The sequence below is a fragment of the Glandiceps talaboti genome, chromosome 16 (assembly GCF_964340395.1).
Source record: "Glandiceps talaboti chromosome 16, keGlaTala1.1, whole genome shotgun sequence".
NCBI classification, from domain to species: domain Eukaryota; kingdom Metazoa; phylum Hemichordata; class Enteropneusta; family Spengelidae; genus Glandiceps; species Glandiceps talaboti.
This window is the reverse complement of record NC_135564.1, coordinates 17,383,742-17,404,622: the sequence shown is the minus strand read 5'-3', so window position 1 is coordinate 17,404,622 and position 20,881 is coordinate 17,383,742. Positions and strand designations below refer to the sequence as shown.

At 34.3% G+C, this 20,881-nt stretch overlaps 1 protein-coding gene across 6 annotated transcripts in view; it reads left to right on the top strand.

Annotated features, from left to right (window-relative positions):
* Positions 1-10,742: 10,742 nt before the first annotated feature.
* The window catches only part of LOC144447822 (intermembrane lipid transfer protein VPS13A-like), a 128,462-nt gene continuing 118,323 nt past the window's right edge, over positions 10,743-20,881 (top strand). For all 6 annotated transcript variants that reach the window (XM_078137922.1, XM_078137926.1, XM_078137921.1 and 3 more), the window contains exon 1: positions 10,743-10,975. In XM_078137922.1, coding sequence (XP_077994048.1) covers positions 10,876-10,975 — 100 coding nt within the window. In that variant the 5' untranslated portion in view covers positions 10,743-10,875. The remainder of the gene's footprint in view (positions 10,976-20,881) is intronic.

Sequence of the window (20,881 nt, the reverse complement as noted above, 5' to 3'; positions counted from 1 at the left end):
AGTAGCAGTGCTCTATGATTAACTGAGTAACATATACCATGTATACCCCCAAGGTACACACAGACAGGAAGTAGAGCGCCATCGTGGCAAATTTTAGAAAGGTCTATTGGCCTTGGTAGGCAACTTCCATTATTCATACTGTCAACTGTTTCTATTGTTATGGTAATTATAGAACAATACAAGTAGTAAACCAGTTCTCTACCAAGGCCCATATATCACTTCCGACTTCAGTGCCAGCTCCTTACTGATAAGTGACAATGAATAAAAACAGCGCATTTTATCTTATTTACATGTAACATCCAAGCTTGTATCAAACATAGTGAATTCACTATTCTTGCCTTTTAAGAGTTAAGAGGAGTACCAGCAGTGACAAATCTTTCAATCCAGGGGATGTAGTGGACAATAAGGTGTGGATAATATGTGTTAAGGTGCTCAAGAGGAGAAGAAGATAATGATATGGAAATCAAAATGTTAAGAAAATGGCATGCATACTGATATGAAATATGCACTATGTAATCATTAATATAAAAGGCAATATTAAACAGAGATGAGAATAACATTACTTTTCATATTTATGTAATTAAATGCCAGGGAATTATGTTGTATTTGTTATAAAACACATCCATTTATGGTTTAGAATTTGTGTGTAGAAAAAAATTCTAGTAATTATGGGTAGAAAAAATTGGAAATCAAGCTATTGGCAAACTATTTTTTGTTGCACGTATGTTTATATTAGCTATCAATGGATTTTGGTGTAGTTATTCTCACAAAAGGGTGGCATCTCTGATAGCAAGTTTGCCTGCACTTTGAACCTTGTTCAGTGTTTACACTATCTTGAATACAGAGTGATTGTATCCACATAACCAAGGCACTGCTATCATTCCCTTGTATAACCTACCACATACAACAACAGTTGTTGTTGTAGTTTGAGTTTGTGTCTATCTTAGTTTGCCCATAGTTTGATTTTCATAGTAGTAAGTAAAGTCAAATGATAAAATCATTCTGGAGACTCGCTGAATATGAAAATGACTTTATTTCCCATAAGGGTGTTCCCTATGCTTCAAAAAATTGTTCTTCTGTGACTTGCAGTTAGAGTCATGCATAGCCTTGAACTTGTGTTCACCATAGACCATTTTATCTCACTGTAGAACAGGATAGCATGGATTCCAGACAAGCCAATGCCACTGTACCAACCATAAGACTGTTTTCCTATGGTTGCAGCCAGAAATTATAACCTTGAACTTATGCTCACTATAGGGCATTTTATTCCCTGTAGAAGAAGACAGCATGGACTCTCATCAGTGTGTCCTCTAATGATAGCCACATTTTGTTGTTGTGAGTCAAAATGATAAAAACTGGCATTTCTTGTGAGTCACCACATAGTAAGAGATAGAGGAACACCAAATTTTGATGTGTCACTAGAAATTGTGTGTCAGTGGCCCATCAAACTGGATATAGAGGGCACACTGACTCTTGATCAATATTGCTCTCAGTTATGATTTCTTGGTATTGAAGTATAATAATAAGATTATCAAAACGAAAATATGAAATATAATGTCCCTCTCATCTGTGTTTGCCATACAAAAGATAATATCAGGGAGATATGAATTATTAATACAGGATAATTTATGCAGTTTTATATTATTATCATAAATGTACTTAACTATAGGTGTTATTAACCATCATTATTGTAGTTTATGTAAATATTTTTTTTTTTGTAATCTTAATTAATCAGACCACTGTCTATAATAATATGCAAATTCTGACACTAACACAACACGCATGTATAATTTGTGTTGATCTTCACGATATGAATTTATGTAAAATAAGTTAATTTATTGTTGCAAAATAGTTTTGTTTTTTTGTACTAATGAAAATATTGTAAATAATTGATAATTCTATTTTATTTGTGGATGATTGATTAATTTATTTTTGTGCTAGTTTATATGAAATCCATTTAAAAGTAAAAAACTCACGATTGTATATTTTTTTTAGGCAGTGAATGCATGCTTTTTCAACTTTGCTTTATATTAAAATTATTCATTGAAGTTAATGAATTTGAATCTCATTTGCATGGCATGATTTTTTTTTTAATTTCAAATATTAGTAGCCCAGAGACTTGTCTTGGTGTTAATATCTCAAGATGTTCTGTACATCAAGTTAAGGGTTTTGCCCTTGGAATTAGCACAGACTTGTTCTGAATTTGGAATTACCACCAGCTCTGCTAAATTTTAGTGGAATGTATATGTAAACATATGATGTAACTGCATCACCACCTGAGGGTAGCTAATTATAAATGCCTGAAGATCTCCTTACAGGAGAAATGAAGATGCCTTGGTGTTTCATGAATGAGATGTGATATTTTTTTTACACACAGAAACATCCTCAAATAGAAAAGAAACAATTATTGAGGTGCTGTGAACAGTGGGATGTACAAGTAGTCAAGTTACCATGTTGATTATCAGTTGAGAAGTAAGCAATTGAATCATCAAGTCCATGTATAATTCTTTTAGCAGAAGCATGTTTTCCACTGCACTGTGAAAGAATAGTAATGCTTTATCACTTTTCAATGTGATTGAGCCAAGGATCCTGTTGTGTGTTTGTATTGTGTCTGTTATTGTTAGTCTAAAGTTGAATTGTGTCTATCTTTGTGTCAAAAACATCATCTCCCATGAGTGGAACACCAAGGCAGCTTCATTTCTCCTGTAGATTTAGTAAAGAAATATGTGGTCAAATTCAGAACAGAGTTCTGTGCTTTTAAGGGCAAAAGCCTTAAGTTAGCTTGTTGTGGAAAGCTTGTAATAGTAATACAAGACGAGGTAGGCTACCGTTTTAGAGAAATGTGTATTTGTAGAATTGCAGCATGTAATATGTGACTGTTATTCCTTGCATTGGACCGGGGAAATGTCAACTGAAACAAGATACTTGTCAAAAGTGATAGAAATGTTTAGTGATCACATCTCTCTTATGATTTCAATTAACTTGTAGATAATCAGCTGGTTGTAAGGCCAGTGATTTACTTTTCAAAGACCAAATTTACATACTACCGGGTAATTGAAAACATGAAACAAAGAAACAAGTTTGAAATCAAACTACACCTGCTCAGTGACCCCCATTTAATTCTATTGATTATTTTTTGAAGTTTTCCGTCATTTTGGATGGCTATATGTACAGAAGAATGTAAGTCTGCAAGTGTATGTATGTGATGTGTGTGTGTTTGCAAGATGTGCATGGTGCACGTGTGTCATATGTGTTTGTGTATGTACATGTTTGTGTATGTATGTATTTGTGTGTATTTATGTGTATGTATATATGTGTGTGTGTGTCTGTGTATGGCTGTCTGTGTGTCTGTCTATGTCTATTTGTCTCTATGTATGTATACTATGTATGTATATATATGTATGTGTGCATGCATGTGTGTGTGTGTATGTGTGCATGCATGTGTGTGTGTGTGTGTGTGTGTGTGTGTGTGTGTGTGTGTGTGTGTGTGTGTGTGTGTGTGTGTGTGTGTGTGTGTGTGATAGTGACAAGAAAAAGATCTAACTGATCAGTAGAGGTTTTGCACTGTCTTCCATACAGTGTGAATTTGACATACAATGACAATGAAGTATTCCCTAGTAGCTATCAGTGTAATTATTATACAATGTGAGATTTATCTAAAACATTACCAGTTTGTCATTATGTTGTTCATCTTTAAATCTGCCATACTGTTCTTACATTTAGAGTTCCTTGTATGAAATCAGTTATACAGCATGGCCAAAATGTGTGGAGTGAGGTTTGATTAGAAATTTTTATTTTTGCACTTTAGTTATAGTGATCTTTCTGTTTTCTTTTTCTTTAGGTGATAAGTTGAGATGACATTTCCTTCACTGGTCCTGCTCTTCATCTATGTCTGCCTTGTCTATATCTACTGCTCATCTTTCATTTGCATCTGTCAATGCACGGTGGCTTACTGTCCTCATTGCACTGTTGTATTTCACATTACATGTAGTTTAGTGGCATCACAGAACTATTGTGTAACACCACAATGGTTAAGTAGCATCACAGGGTTTATTATTGCACCACAGTGGTTCACAGATGTCACTGAATGTTTTTTAGCATAACAGCAGTTTAGTGATATTACAACAATCTTCTAACATTGCAGTAATTGAGTGACACAACTGTACTCATCGTTGCAAACCACGACCGTTTTACGGTACCATTCTTAACGAGCCAGTTTGAAGAAATAACAGCTCTCGTTTGCGAGAATTAACTGTTCTCTGCTTTGGCATCACAGTATTCAGTTTTACTACTGCTTTCTTTTTTGCTAGTTGCCCTGTTACAAGTTATTTAATGGGTAATGTGTAGCTTGCCACCGGAATGAATGATTTTATTTGCCATATGGAGTGTGCCCTCAGTGGCAGAACATCAACATCATACCTTATACCAGTTTTACAAAATTGAATGCACAGCCATTTGTAATATGTAGATATGTCATGACAACAAAGTTTGCGCAGTCAACAGTATGTGCAACAATTTATGTAAATTTGTTGTGATAAAGTTCAGACTGTTAGCAATGAGTACAACAATTAATGCAAATTTGTTGTGATACTGATAACAAAGTTTACATTGGCAAACTTGAAATTTCTGAACTATAGTTCAGATATCAGAGACTTAATTCTCTTTGAAGTTTTACATTCCAATAGATAGTTAATCAATCAGGTATTCCATTCCATTGTATGCGACTATGCAGTTGATACTTCCTACTATGACAATGTACACATTAACCATCAACAGTTGACATTAACGTCGATGAAATCAGCATCACAAAGTGTGCATGGCGTGTAAACATGTAAGACTGTTCTGAGCTGTCTACCAGCATGTAGGGACGGCTTGGAATGTTGCTTAGAAAATGCTGTTAATGCTGTTCATCAGCATAAAGTGCTGGAGCATTTTAGTGTTCTACATACACACACTGACTACTTACCATCAAAGCTAACATTTTAGTGTTATACACGCACACGCGCGCACACACACACACACACACACACACACACACACACACACACACACACACACACACACACTGACCATCATAGCTGGTATTTTAGTGTTCTATACACACAAAGACTCAATCCTCACCATAAAACTATTATAATTTCACTGGAATACAGTCCACATCAATGATGAATCAATCAGCTTAGATAACACATACAGTCTTGACAACAAATTGATTGTATACTTTCTGACCAATTTCATCAAGACTCTCTCTCATTTACACTGATTTGACTGTATAACAGTAAATCATTGTATGGTTTAGTCAAACACTCTCTTGAGTCAAACCAAAATGTACAAAGCCTTTATTAGGAGGAACTTAAATATACTCAGATCACATGAAAAAAGTTCCAGTCTAAGTGAGTTGATATCTAGTATTTAGTATGCCTCATGACTTTGGACTGTTAGCTATTTGCCAGATTGTCAAATGACAGTGTTATGGAATAGCGCCCTCTACAATAGTTTTAGGGAGAATAATGTGAAATTAATCTTGAAATCAGGAACTAAGATAAATACAGATGCATGCCGTCTTGTATCCTATAGTTGGTTTCCTGTGGAAGTTTTCAAACCTTGTGTATCTTTGATAAGAGAAATACTGTCTTTAAAGGATGTTTGTCATATGATTACTTATAGTACATGTATATAAACATTGACATACAGTTGTTTTATCGTATACAGTTTCCATTTGATTAACATAATATCCAGTTGTCACTTTCTTGTTTCATATCATTACATTTCAACCACCAATCATTACACTTGTTACATTTCAACCACCAACCATTACACTTGTTACAATTCAACCACCAATCATTACAATTGTTACATTTCAACCACCAATCATTACACATGTTACATTTCAACCACCAATCATTACAATTGTTACATTTCAACTACCAATCATTACACATGTTACATTTCAACCTGGTCCACCAATCATTACACCTGTTACATTTCAACCACCAATCATTACACTTGTTACATGTCAACCACCGATCATTACACCTGTTACGTTTCAACCACCAATCATTACACTTGTTACATTTCAACTACCAATCATTACACTTGTTACATTTCAACCACCAATCATTACACTTGTTGACATTTCAACCACCAATCATTACACTTGTTGACATTTCAACCACCAATCATTTTACTCGATACATTCAGTAAATCAGGGATTAGATCACATTTCAACCTTTAGTCTGTCTTCCAACTTTTCTACTTTTGTATTTTTCCGATTTTAGAATCATTCATCTTATACACACACATGTAAACATATGGAGAAAAACATTCCAAAGAAAGAGTAACACACTTTATATATGAAATGTTAATCTGATGAAAAAAGAGGCCCAGATATGTGTTGTTGCCTTGCGTTTTTGCCCAGTATGTAAATACATTGTAAACAAGGGGAGGACAAAAACAGAAGGCAAGAAAAATGATGGATAATGCTATTCTCTCTTTTATATCAGCTTTTACAAACATATTATATTGTGTGTGAAATGTATTGTATACGCTAACCCTTCCTCTGTACATCAACCAGTGTGTAACAATAGAGTGACAATTAATCTCTGTGGTTATGAATATTCATACATCAATTTCTTACAATATTATTGTCCAGAAATAGTATTATGTAGACACTTTGAATTTTGATATCTGCATAGCATTTTGTAGCCTGGAATCCATGCAGATGGTGGTTTTAATTTGTTATTTGTTATGGGGAAATCGGAATTCAAAATCCCCAATTGTCTGGATTCTAGGCTAAATATTTTACATGATGCTAGGGGGTCAAATAGAACATGGCTTAGTATTTTACATCATTCTAGGGGGTCAAATATAACATTATGGTTGACTTATTCTCATATGCACCTTTAATAATGCATGTGTAGTCTGTGGAGTGGAAGTCATGGTATCAACCAAGAAATTGGATAATTGTTATTTCTGTGTTGCACCTAGGTGGTAAAATTATATTTCTGGTGACAAGGATTGTATTGTAGTGGTTTGGAGAAAAGTATGTGATAGTTGACTACCAACAACATCAGGTGGTAGTTTGTCTGTATACACAGTATGATGATTATAAAAATGATGGCTTGAGTCTTCGACCAATTTTATGCTTCAGCTGGTTGTGATAGTCTTGTTACAGTTTCGATTACAAGTGAAAGTTTGGGTAAAAATAGACCAGAGATTTGTAGTTGGCAATCTAACAATTCTATACAAACAGCAAACTCAATGTTGTGTTTTTTACCACCTATTAAAAATCAGTTCGAAATTTTAAATTACCATCGAGAGCTGTAACCGATCGTGTCCATACAGGACTTATATTCTGACTGAAAGGTGGAATTAGGTCTAAAACCGTAACCATTTGAATGAAGTAGTCAGTTACAAGTGGTCTGTCAATGTATGATGGAGTACTACTGACATACTCTGTTGTGAAGTTGATGCGTTCGTTTCTATGGATACCCAGCTTGACATGTAGTCCAGAAAAATGGATCAAGAAACACAGAGTTTGTTATTGGTATAGGAGCATTAGATTAGAAAGTCAAAATCAAAGACAAGTCTCTGGTTTAGTATATAAGACAGTAATGTATGTATGTCATTTGAAATAATTATTGCAAATTTATCAAAATGAAATCAGATATTCACTTTGTACTTGAGGTTTACCATTTCCAATGAAATTATTGAAACTTGTAGAGAAAGTGTGTTGTTCATCAAACAAGACTATAGTCTGTAAGGTACGCGCGATGGGGCACCCTCACACATCGGCCAACCCCAAACTGGTGAGAGGAGGGTAGTGAGGGCGGAACATATCACGACGTATCTTACAATCTAAGAAGACTATAGTTCATTCTAAACTAAATTATCATAAAAACAAACAAAATATGGAATTCTGCTGGTGTCATGTTATTCATAAATCATAATAGGAAATTATGAAATGATAACACTGTAATTTCAATTTACCAGTAATTTTCACACTACTCCGAGACTATATTAATTCCAAATTTCAAAGTAAGTTTTCTGTTAAGAGGAAATAAATTATTGTTCTTAAACTATTGTACTGTTGGTGTCAACCATTACAGTAGCCATAGCAACCATTGCAGTGGTCATGGCAACCATCACAGAGGCCAGTAAAACTAATTGAATATCCATGACAACCGTTACAATGGCTATGGCAACTGTTACAATGGCATTCACAACCATTCCAATGATCATGGCAACCATTCCAATGGTCTTGCCAACCATTACAGTGGCCATGGCAACAATTACAATGATCATGACAACTGTTATAATGGCTGTGGCAGCAAATACAGTGGCCATTGCAACTGTTACAACAGCCATGACAACCATTACAATGACCATGGCAACCATTGCAGTAGTCATGGCGACAAACAATGGCCATTGCAACTGTTATTCAATAGAGTGCATAGGCCAACAATTATAGTGGTAAGACACAGGACTGTGTAAAAAAGTTTACTTATTAGAGGAAAGGAAAGTAGCATTAAATGTTTACTGTAATTTTCTCAGATAAAATAGTGACATGGCTTGATTTCTAAATTTACAAGCGAGAATTGTAAAGTTGTAAATTATATTTTTCAGTGTTGCTTGTAAAGAGTTTTGCTTGTAGAGATACATGTAATGTATTGACTACAGTTGATTTCATCTCACAAATAAAGTTTACGGCATTCCAAATAAAATGAACTTTAGTGTCGACTATGTGTGGTTTGTTGCAGGTTATCACTTAACAAATACAATGAAATACAATACAATACAATACATTACAGTGCAGTACAATACAATACATACAGTACATTACGATACAATACTATGCAGTACAATACACTGAATCCCCAATGCTATGCAGTACAATACATGTAATACATTATGATACAATACTATGCAGTAAAGTACATTGCATACGTTATGATACAATACGATGCAGTAAAGTACAATACACTGATACAATACTATGCAGTACAATACATACGATACATTTTGAAACAATACGATACAATACAGTACATTGAATACATTATGATACAATACTATGCTGTACAGTACATTCAATATATCATGATACAATACTATGTAGTACAATACATTCAATACATTAAGATACAATGATATGTAATACATGATGATACAATACTATCCAGAACAGTACAATGCATGTAATACATTATGTGCAATACTATATGCAATGCAATACAATACAATATTGAACACATATTGCCTGGCCATGAGGGCTATAGCACCCGTTTATTACACCCGAGGGACTGTGTTACCAGAAGCACATGCTATTTCCCGAGGCCAAAGGCTTGTATCGTATTGATTCTGGTAACTCACAGTCACGAGGGGGTATTGAACGGGTGCTATAGCCCGAATATAGGCCAGGCGATATGTGTTTTATAATATACCTCCTGCTGTGAACTCGCAGTGGCAGACGACATTGTCAGAAGCTGCCATTTTGACCTGCTGTGAACGCGCGGTGGTCACGTGACCATGTAAAAATTGATGGAACTATTTCCCTAGGGAAATAGTCATTCTATTTTCCTATCACGTGACTGATTCTAGTGAATCATGGCACAGCATTATCACTAGGTATATTATAAATTACAATACAATACAATACAATACTATGCAGTACAATAGTACAGTACAATTCTATGCAATAAAATGTAGTATATTCAAATACAAAACAATGCAATACCATTGAGTACACTACACTACACTTCACTATGTAATGCAATATTGTCCCAAAAGAGGCAATTTTTCAGCAGCAAAACATTTGAAAGCAAAAAAGTGCAAATGACCCCAACAAGGGATGTAATGACAGTTTGATGAACACAATTTCTCACCTCAGAAAAAAATCTTGATATTGACATCTGGGAATGAATGTTTAGGGTATTCCCTATTTATAGTTTGATATTTGAATTCAACATCTCATTCTGGTTAATTGTCAATTTAGATATTTCACTTTCTAATAATAATGTGGACATTTATAATGAATATAAGAATGTGTCTGTTCTTTGCAAGCAAATCTCTAGGCATAGTCAAGTTATTATTACCCCTTACATAGACCTATAATAGCACAATTACCCCTTTACTTCCTCAAATTCCTGGGGAGCATAAGATTCTTGCAACTTGTAATCAAAGTTGTCCTCTGTCCTACCAGGTCCCCATTTATATAGTGTAGATGACTGCGACTGGGCAGTCAATGGTGGTTTAAATTTTGCACAAGGACTTTAATAGCTATTTTGAATGGCCAGGTGTGTGCATTGGATAAGCCATAGAAAATTATTGTTTTCTGATAGAAATGTTCTGATACATATCTCGGGAAACAAGTACCTGTGGTTAAATAGCTCGTAGTCCTAGCCCCCCCCCCCCCCCCCCCCCACCGGCCCCCCGGCCTAGCCCTCGTAGAATAGGAGGGCTAGGAGGTAACATTTCAATTTGAAAAGTGATATTGATACTTATATTGGTATAACCTTTAATATAAAAAGTCTCTTATTTTAAACTTCTTAACTTTTGAGAAGGAACCATGACAAACGAACTAATGTGATCACATATGAACAAAAGTCCAGGGCAAAAGTCATAATAAAGTTTTGGTCGGTCGCTGGTCGGTCGCCGAAGTCAGTGTGTATAGCGCCCTCATCAGTTGACAATCTGAAAAAGGTCAGTGTATTCACAAGAACGCAAAAACAGCAGACAGACTGTAAACGTATTCAGTCTGCTGTACTCTGGGGGATCATGGCAGCCTGGGTCGACAATGTTTTTCCTGATATGCATCTCTGTTGAATGAAAGTCGATTATATTGCACGGTTGGAAGACACCTAAAAAGAAGGCAAAATGGTGTTCGAGTCGTTAATCACAGATCTTATGAATAAATATCTCGGCGACTTTGTGGAAAATTTGGACAAGTCGCAACTGAAACTCAGCATCTGGGGAGGTAAGACATTTTTACCTACTTTGCGGACATACAGGATAATCATACGGTCGAAATATCAAATTAATATTTCTGCGTAGTTATGTCACACATATGCTATCGGTTGAATAAATAAATTTCTCCAAAAAATATGATGTAAACTGAGGTAGCTTGCGGTTGAGAACTTCCATTTCTGGGAATCCAAAGGACACGATCGATTGAAATGAAAGTTGTCGTAGTAAGTGTAGCATGAGCGGTCGGCAGTCAAAACCTGGTATTATAGATTTAAACAATCAATACCATTTAAGCCATCTGAAAGTACATTTTCCTGGTCTGTGTTTGTACACAACACAGCCTTGTGAACTAAATATAACCCGGAAGTGTACGTGCATTTGAAGCACGAATGTCAAGTTCACAGGAGAGAGTATTTAGAGTGGGGTTCCCCGAATTCCGTGCATGTATTCAACCCAATATTAAATTACATAAGTTATGACATTACAGAAGTTATACTTAGCTGCTTAGCAGGCAGTTGGCATATCATAGTGTACAATTTAACACAGCCCCTTTAAAGTGATTCGAAATTTAAATGCAAACATGTCAGAATACAGGCAGGGTCTGGTGCAAATCAGCGTGCCAACACAGATGATGGTACATGGATGAATCATTGATGGAAGTAGTCCTGCTTGCAGACGAAAAATCAGAACTCTAACAATGTCACCGTCTGCAAGCATGACTTACGGAAGCATCACCCACAGGGAAAACTACTGTTAATTTCTGGTCGGGTCATACACATACACAGTGATACTTCCAATTCCAACATGGCACACACTGCAGTGGCAGACACTGTGGGTGGTGTGAGTTGCATTTTAGTTCGTGTTTCACTGTGTTTTATGTGTATGCTTTGTATGGGACAAGCCATAAATAAAACCTTTTTTGATCTATAGTGCATTACTAACATGGGTCATTACCCTTATAAGGAGTCAGTGTCAAAGAGAAAAGAACATAGGAACATACATAATTATATATTATGTCACCATATTGTTGTAAATAGATTGTCTAAATCACTTTTAGTTGTTGTATATTGTGTTTATTCATGTAGAAGTAGAACTTTTAACAACTTAGTACAAAGAATAAGTCCTGTTACAAAGAACAATAGACTGTAAGCACAAAGTATATAGACCATAGGCAGACGAGTGGGAGATAGTGGACTGTCTGTACACATAGATATGTGCATACACCCAAAATAAAATTCACTGATATTTTCTTTATATAATTTGAGTGTATCACTATCAGTTTCTGCCAATGTTTTTTACTGACAAAGGATCTATATATGTCATTTTAACTGTTTTAAAGAAGAAGAAAAAATGAAAAAGATAAAGATTACAAAGAAAAACCTAAACAAACAAAGGAAGTAGTCACAGGTTAAATTGAGGTCACATACCTTTGTGTATTGCTTCATATGAATACAAGGACAGCAGGGCAAGTCAGTCTCAGCTGACTATGACTTGAACAAATAAATAACAAAATGAAAGCAACTAGAACAGATCATAAGATCAATGATTAATTCATGCTAAAATCATATAAATGTGTATTGTTTATATTATGCTGTATGCAAATTTTGAAAAATTGATTATTATTTCTTTACTTGGTTTAAAGAGAATTTCTTGCATTGTTACTATTTTGTTATTATTAACTACAAAGATTTATTTTTGTTTTGTTTACCATACTGTATTCACTGAAGGCATAGAAGTGTAATTACCGGTAAATGATTGTCATTATATAAAAATTAATGAGGAGTAGAGTCTCCAGGGGTTTGGGTTGTCTGACAAGAAATTATCATGATATTACCAGTACAAGTATCTTGGGATGCTACCCTTACACAAAAAAAAGTAATAATGTACAAATGAGGGACTGAAATTTGATATCAATTCAAATAAATAATGTCTCCAGTGGCAGTGTTTAATCTTGAACCATAAATAATTTAGTTCATTAGATTAGGGTCAGAGAATAAATAATGTCTATTTTGTAAACAGAACTACACTATACAAATATACAAGTGGTCAATCCATTTAAGTTATAAGTGCTATCATGTCCTATGTTTATCCCTTCCTTTATAGTTGAGTATAACTATTAGATCACAGTATGAGTGTGTGTAAGTAGAGATGTAGTTATGTACTCAATTATTAGATAGGTGCATTGGTAGCTACAAGTGAGTAAAGGTGTCTGTAGTCACATTGTATGTCAGGTACTGTACAAATACAACTGCAGACATCTCTCTTGGACAAACGGAACCTGTTACAAACAGGGAAAGTAAACAACTGAATTGGATTAATAACACTTGGCACAGCATGTTGGAAGTACAGAGACTTGTATTACATTCTATCATTTGATAAGAACAGTTTTATTGCCACTTTATATAATAGTTCACTGTTCAAAAACAAATGTCCATAGAACTGTTCTTATCAAACCATGGTGTGTAACAGCAAGTCTCTACTGTTCCCAACATACTGTGCTAAGTGTTATTAATCCAATTCAGTTGTTTACTTTCCCTGTTTGTAACAGATTCCATTTGTCCATGGTCTGATGTCTGTAGTTGTACAGAGGATAAGGTGCATTGGTAGCTCAGCAAGTAAGAAGCCTAATTACTAGGTACATGTACATACATGATACATGTTATCTACCTACATGTATGTTTATGGTCATCAGATCGGTGCATAGGATAATGATTGTTGAACTTTGTACTACCCAAGATATACTAATAATATAAACTTTTGGACTTTTTATTTATTTTAGTTTTTGGGGGTGGGGCAGTATTGGATGCGAGGGGGCGGGCTTATACCATATAATAACATCTAGGTCCTTAGATATTGAAAATAAAATCTTATACTATAGTGAAATCTGATTACAGAGAAGGGATTGGGAGCAGTGTACCATCTAATCCAATTTGGTGTGCTACTGATATACAACAATTCCTTGTGACATACTATAATTACGTATTTTGTTATTTCTTAACCTGTATTTAGTGACTCATAAGAAAACTCACTTTTATCATGTATTAAATTTTTTAAGAAAGCGTTTTTCACATAAAATCCAAAGTGGCATGTATATTTCACATACATACATGGAGAACACGTAAAAATAGCACAACATTACACATCATAAACAGTTTGCCAGTAATAATATGAAGCCAATTTGACTTACCACTGATATGTATACATACAGTGCATACTGCTGTTCTACATGTATGTGACACCAAAAATTTGGCGTTCCTATATTCCTTACCATGTAGTGAATTACAAGAAAACACAGTGTGTATCATTTTTACTCATGACCATAACATTGTCATTTATTAGAAGGCACACTGTGGGTTTGGTTAAGTTGTGATAGTGGTGTGGTTGGGTAGATGATTCAGGAGAATGTGACACTGATAGTATACATGTCGTTTCTTACATATGTAATTATCTAATCATAATATTTTGGGCAAAATCTAGTGAAAAAGTCTGGTACCAGAACTTGGGTACATACATCTCTAAAATGATATCTAAGGTTGCTACTTTAGAGAAGTCCTTACTATATTAACAGACAGTTTGTTGTAGTAGTAGTAGTAGTGAGGTTACCTAATAATATTGGAATCTAGTTTTTGAAGTGACGACATACAATGTAGCTTGTTATATAAATAGACAGTTTGCTATAAATTGGAATTCAGAGATTATGAATTGCAAGGTTAGACCTTGACCATAGACATATCATTGCAGGTAGTTACTGCTATTTATTATGAGATTGTTATCGAGCATCATACAGTATAGTGTCAGGCCAAGTTGAATGTGTTCAAACTAAAACTATGGAATATATACCCTGGTCATTCTATATGTTATGACAAAGTGTACCTGACCTTAAAAAGCTTCCTACGTTATACAGTGATGTGGTAATCAGTTCTAGAATATTTGTGGTTACAAACAATATGACAGGATTTTAAACATTAGTTCTTGATTCATGTTTGTTATCATATTTCCCATGATGCACTGTTCAGGATAATCAAGATGGCAGTTTTGCAAGTTACCTGCATTTGTTGTGTATCAGTTACGCTTTTGGTTACTCACTATGCTGTATGACTCTCACCTTGAATACATAATGTCTTTCCTGTTCAATTTGGCACAAACCAAGTTTATAAATTTAAGTTTTTTTTATTCAAATAAAACAATAGTATAATCATGGTAATGTTGATCCACGCCTTCAGTGGTATTAAAATTGTCTTCTGGTATATTGTTGACATAGTTTCATACGGCATGATTATGGGTTTCCTCAACATTTTAGTAGGCATATACTAAATACTAAATTATACTAAATCACTGTCTCATATATATTATACCCATCAAATAGCAGGTTTGAGTCTGCCAATAGCAAATGATGGTTTAGTATATTACTTCAGTACTGTACTATAAATGAGATATGCAGCAAAATTGCCTCTTCCTCCTCACCTTAAAATTATGACTACCAGTAATATTGATAGCATACACATCCGAGAAGGTACAATGAAAAAAAACCCATGTTATATGTACCTTCCAACTTGTTAAAAGTAAAATTTCTGTTACCTTTCAACTTGTTAAAAATGAAACATAGTATTACATGTGTTTGGTTATAACCAGGTTAAAGGTATACATTGCAGTATTAGCTTTGGTAATTAACACGTCATGGCACGTGTTTTATTTGTTATTTAAAAAAAAGTCACATCGTGTCTCAGCTGGGACCCATATCCCAGATGTACTATAACAAGATCCTATATGTGATAAAAACATCTACAGCTTGTATTTATTATTCCTAACAGAAAATATGGACATTTTTAGCACAACTGCCACTGGACTTCTTATGTTTAGTAGTGTAATAGGCATGGCAAAGTGTGTGTGTGTGTGTGTGTGTGTGTGTGTGTGTGTGTGTGTGTGTGTGTGTGTGTGTGTGTGTGTGTGTGTGTGTGTGTGTGTGTGTGTGTGTGTGTGTGTGTGTGTGTGTGTGTGTGTGTGTGTGTGTGTGTGTGGTGTGTGCGTGCATGTGCGCACGCGTGTGTGTGCATGTGTGTATGTCTGTGTTTCTGTCTGTCTGTCTGTCTGTGTGTGCGTGTGTGTGTGTGTGTGTGCGTGCGTGCGTGCGTATGTGTGTATGTCTGTGTTTCTGTCTGTCTGCCTGTCTGTCTGTCTGTGTGATTGTGTGTGTGTGTGTGTGTGTGTGTGTGTGTGTGTGTGTGTGTGTGTGTGTGTGCATGACACGCGTGTGTGTGTAAACAATTTAAGTAAAAAAAAACGTTGGACTGATTGTCATGATATTTGGTGGGTATGATTACCTTGGGTGTCTAGTATAATTGTGCTGTGGAAAGCTGTATAATTTAATTGATGCTGTCATTTGTGTATTACTGTGATGTTGAGAAATGAGTATTGATTTGAACTTGAAAATATTGAAATTAGCAGAAAATGGAAGCGTTAATTAACTCAATCAATATTCAGATCTATTTTAGCTTTACTAATTAAAACAATTGATGCCTTGTTGTGATCGTTCAAAGTGTTTATTGGTTACATTCTTGTAGATAATGCATGTTTATCAGAAAATGAACCTTTTACATTATTCCATACTCTAGCAAGTATTGAATATCTTTACAAAATCTGGAAAATAGCATTTTTTTTCATCATCAATTTTCACTGGAATGCTTTCATATATTCTATTGTGTATCTTTGATAATGGTACTCATATCTACTAGTTTACAAAATTCTGTTTAATTCACTAATTGGATATCATTGATGTGATGTAACATAGCTTTTTATACAACATTGGACACATTTTTTGTAGGTTAATACAGAATAATTAGTAATCTCCTTTCATAACTGTAATTGTATATTTCTTTAAATCTTACATAATATACAAGTTAGAAAAAGAGGGTTCACAGATCATCTGAGGACTTTCATTTGTTTGTTCTACTGACATTTTACTAATTCTTAGTAATATTGCTTGTCTGTCAATCACTGTGTCAATCACCTATCAAAAAACCATTGTGTTGTCAATACATGTAGATGTGTGTGTGTGTGTGTGTGTGTGTATGTGTGTGTGTCACTGTCTGTCTGTCTGTCTGTCTGTCTGTCTGTCTGTCTGTCTGTCTGTTTGTCTGTGACTCAGTCTGTCTTACAATCACTGTGACCTGTTATTAATAAAACATACCATACATGTAAGTTGATGTCTCAGCTTGTATATGCCATTATATATTCTATCAGTCAATGTATCTGTCACACCTATCATGCTTGTGTCTCTCATATTATTTTCACAAAATGCTAAAACACAGTTCTATACTGTTTCCAATATCATGTCATGTCATTATCACTGTAATGTGAGAATAGTGATAGTAGACTGCAAGTAATTACTTGTGTACCTACAATAATCATGGTGAAAGGTTTTACTACCAAACTGGAGATACTATAGTCTAGAGTTTCAGTTAGGTGGCACAGTGTTTTTTGAACCCGACGCTATGTATTTTGTTATGAATTACACAAGCAATGCAAGCACTGATAGCACGCAAGCACAAATAAACAGTTTAAAATTTGTATTTGAATCTTCCTTGTTTCATCTGACAGTCATGTTAATATGTGTTCACAGTGAGATAAAATGTATCATTTTATATGCTTGCACGCTATCGGTGTCTGTATTTTGTTTCATGTAAATTGTAAAAAAAAATGTTGCTTTAGATGTATGAGATGTAAAAACATCGGGCTGCCTAATTGAAACTCTATAGTCACTCTGGTTTGGTAGTACGGTAACATCATAGACAATAGAGAGGTCCCTCTCTATTGTCTATGGTAACATTGAATGCTTAGAATAACGTAAAATAATCTAGAAAATTGCTATTGTTGTATTTAGCTGGTAGTAAAAGATTGATCCTTTCTGTTATAACCATTCAACATAAACATAACATTTACATAACAAATAAAATAAATTTGCAATATATTATAAAATAAAACATACAAGATTGACCTTTTACATCAGAATTTATTCATATCATTGTTTACAGATTTGATCATACATAATTTATAAATAAATATGGAGGTATTACTTTTCACAACATGTGTTGATTTTACGTGGCATACATAGTTAGATATGTGTAACATTTGGTGACCTTTTTGTTCATTTTATTTATATTGTAGCAGTGTAAGCCAATATGTATATTCAGAGTTTGAACTTACAAATTGATGTACGATATTGTTTTGATTGACCAAAAGTAGTATTTGATTATCTCAGTGAAGCACAAATTTTGTGTAATTATGTAGTTATTGTTTGTGAAAAAATTGTGGAATATACATATTTCATATACGAATATGAAATATAAATTTTTTGAAATATGAATTATGAAATGATAATTAGTGATGAAGTATGTATTGTTCATGGTTTGAAGAATCTGTAGGACAGTAGAAGTATATTATTGGATTATCTCAATGAAATACAGATTTTGTGTAATTATGTAATATTGTTTTGTGAATTTGAAAAAATTATTGAATATACATTTTTGAATTATAAAAATATGAATTATTAATTTTTTGAAATAAGTATGAAATGATAATTAGTAATGGTGTATGAGTTGTTCATGGGTTGAAGAATCTATAGGACAGTAAAAATATAGTTACTATGGAAATGGTAAATTAGGTGTGTAGGTCTGTAGCCATAGTAGAAAGATCGAAACATCACATTTGTGTCTGATTTACCATTCAAAAGTAACTATATTTTACTGTTCAATTATTAGTGAGTTTGTATATAAATGATGTTCTGAAAATCAACAAATTGTGAATTAGACATATTTTAATCCACCAAATATGAAATATATTACTCTGGTAATTGAGACTTCGGTTTACTAAGATAGCCACAAACTAAAACTATTGTCACAATATGTTGATACAACAGTGATATTAAAGCTAAATGCTCAAATGCCTGAAGGCTTGATTACCAGAGTTGTAACTTTGTGATTTGTACCTTCATGTATGAAATGGGAACAGATATTGGAAATATTATTGAAACAATAGGGAGCTGATAAGTTCTTACAATTTAAAAAAAAAATTGTTTTGTTCATATGGTAAGTACTTTTGTCACTATTGGAGTTTATAATATTCTCAGTGACTACATCCATATTATTTTACACTGCTAGGCGATCCATTAAGTTAACGTAATGACAATGCACATCAAAACCTACTTGGGTTCTATACATGTACAATGTGTCCTCTAATAATAGTCCAGTTTTGTTGTTGTGAGTCAAAATGATAAAACTGTCATTTCTTGTGAGTCACCACATAGATAGGGAACACCAAATTTGGTGCATCACTAGAAATTGTGTGTGTCAGTGGCATGTCAAATTGGCTTAGAGGGCACACTGGTCACCACTATATGTAAGAGATAGTGGAACACCAAATTTTGGTGCATCACTAGAAATTGTGTGTGTCAGTGGCATGCCAAATTGGCTTTAATAGGGGGAGGGCACACTGGTCACCACATAGTAAGAGATGAGGGAACACCAAATTTGGTGTATCACTAGAAATTGTGTGTGTCACTGTCAGTGGCACGTCAAATTGGCTTTAATAGAGGGAGGGCACTCTGATGTACATGATAATTGTTTAATGCATGGAACATTTAATACAAGTATTACGTAACTTATCATATTTCTGACAAAACATACTTTGGTAATATCATGTGATAATTGTCTAATACAGCTGTTATGTAATATATATCCTAATGATCAATAACAATAATATAGTGGACTGCAGTCTATTTTCTGAAGCGTTTTAACAAACATGATGAACCAGTTTTGAATAGATGACTAAATTATTGATTTAGTGGTACACAATTTATAGTGATGCACACCGGGAAATATCTTTAAAATCATGAAATGAAGAAGTGATACTACATCTTTTTGTATACAAAAACACCTACCCACAATTAAGATAATACTCAGTGTTGTAAAACCATTACCATGGTACAAACATTTATGTTAGCTACCTTAATAATAACTCATTGAGCAGCTTGTAATCTTTGCCGTTGCTATACAGTATACACATAGGATTAATTTCTCCATAGAACAATCTCTGTCCTACCAGGTCCCTATTTATTGCAGGGTTGATTTTGACACAATCTGACCACAAAGTTCATATCTTGTCCAAGGACTTCAAGCCATTCAGGAAAAAAATAGCAGTAGTGAGGATTGAACCAGAAATGTGTAGACTGCAAACCAGTCAAGTCCCGCTAACTGTTTGACTGACTTTACTTGGCATTCTCCAAACTTTATGACAAACATATCCATTTTCCATGCATTATCAAATTTCTATATTAACATTAGACATCTGATACTGCAAATTATACCACAGTCCACATGTACACTTAAGTTGAATGTGTTTGAACAGAAAATATGGAATTTATAGCCCGGTTGTTCTATTTCCCAACAACATGTGTCTGTATCACTGTTCTCTGGTATTCAAAATATGATTTAAAACTTTCAAAACCCCAAATATGTTTCCCATTCATTCATTTGTTCATTTGTTTGTTTGTTTGTTTGTTCATTCATTCGTTTATTTGTCGGTGGGTTGGTTGGTTGGTTGGTTGGTTGGTTCGTTTGTTCATTCGTCGCTCGTTTGTTTGTTTGTTCATTTGTTCATTTGTTCATTCATAGATTTAACCTAACATTGTTCTGCATTCAGCTGGAAAATGCATGTGACCCAAGAGTTTTGTCACTTTTAGTCTTTGACTTGTCATGACATGATCTCCTAGTATTTTCCTTTTGCTGAATGATAGAAATTCTTTATGTATAATTAGATATTGTAATTATTCCAAAACATTTTTCTTCATTCAACCAAAGAAAATAAGAGTAAACTAAGGAGCCTTGTCACTTTGAGTCAAAGACGAGCGACCAGAGTATAA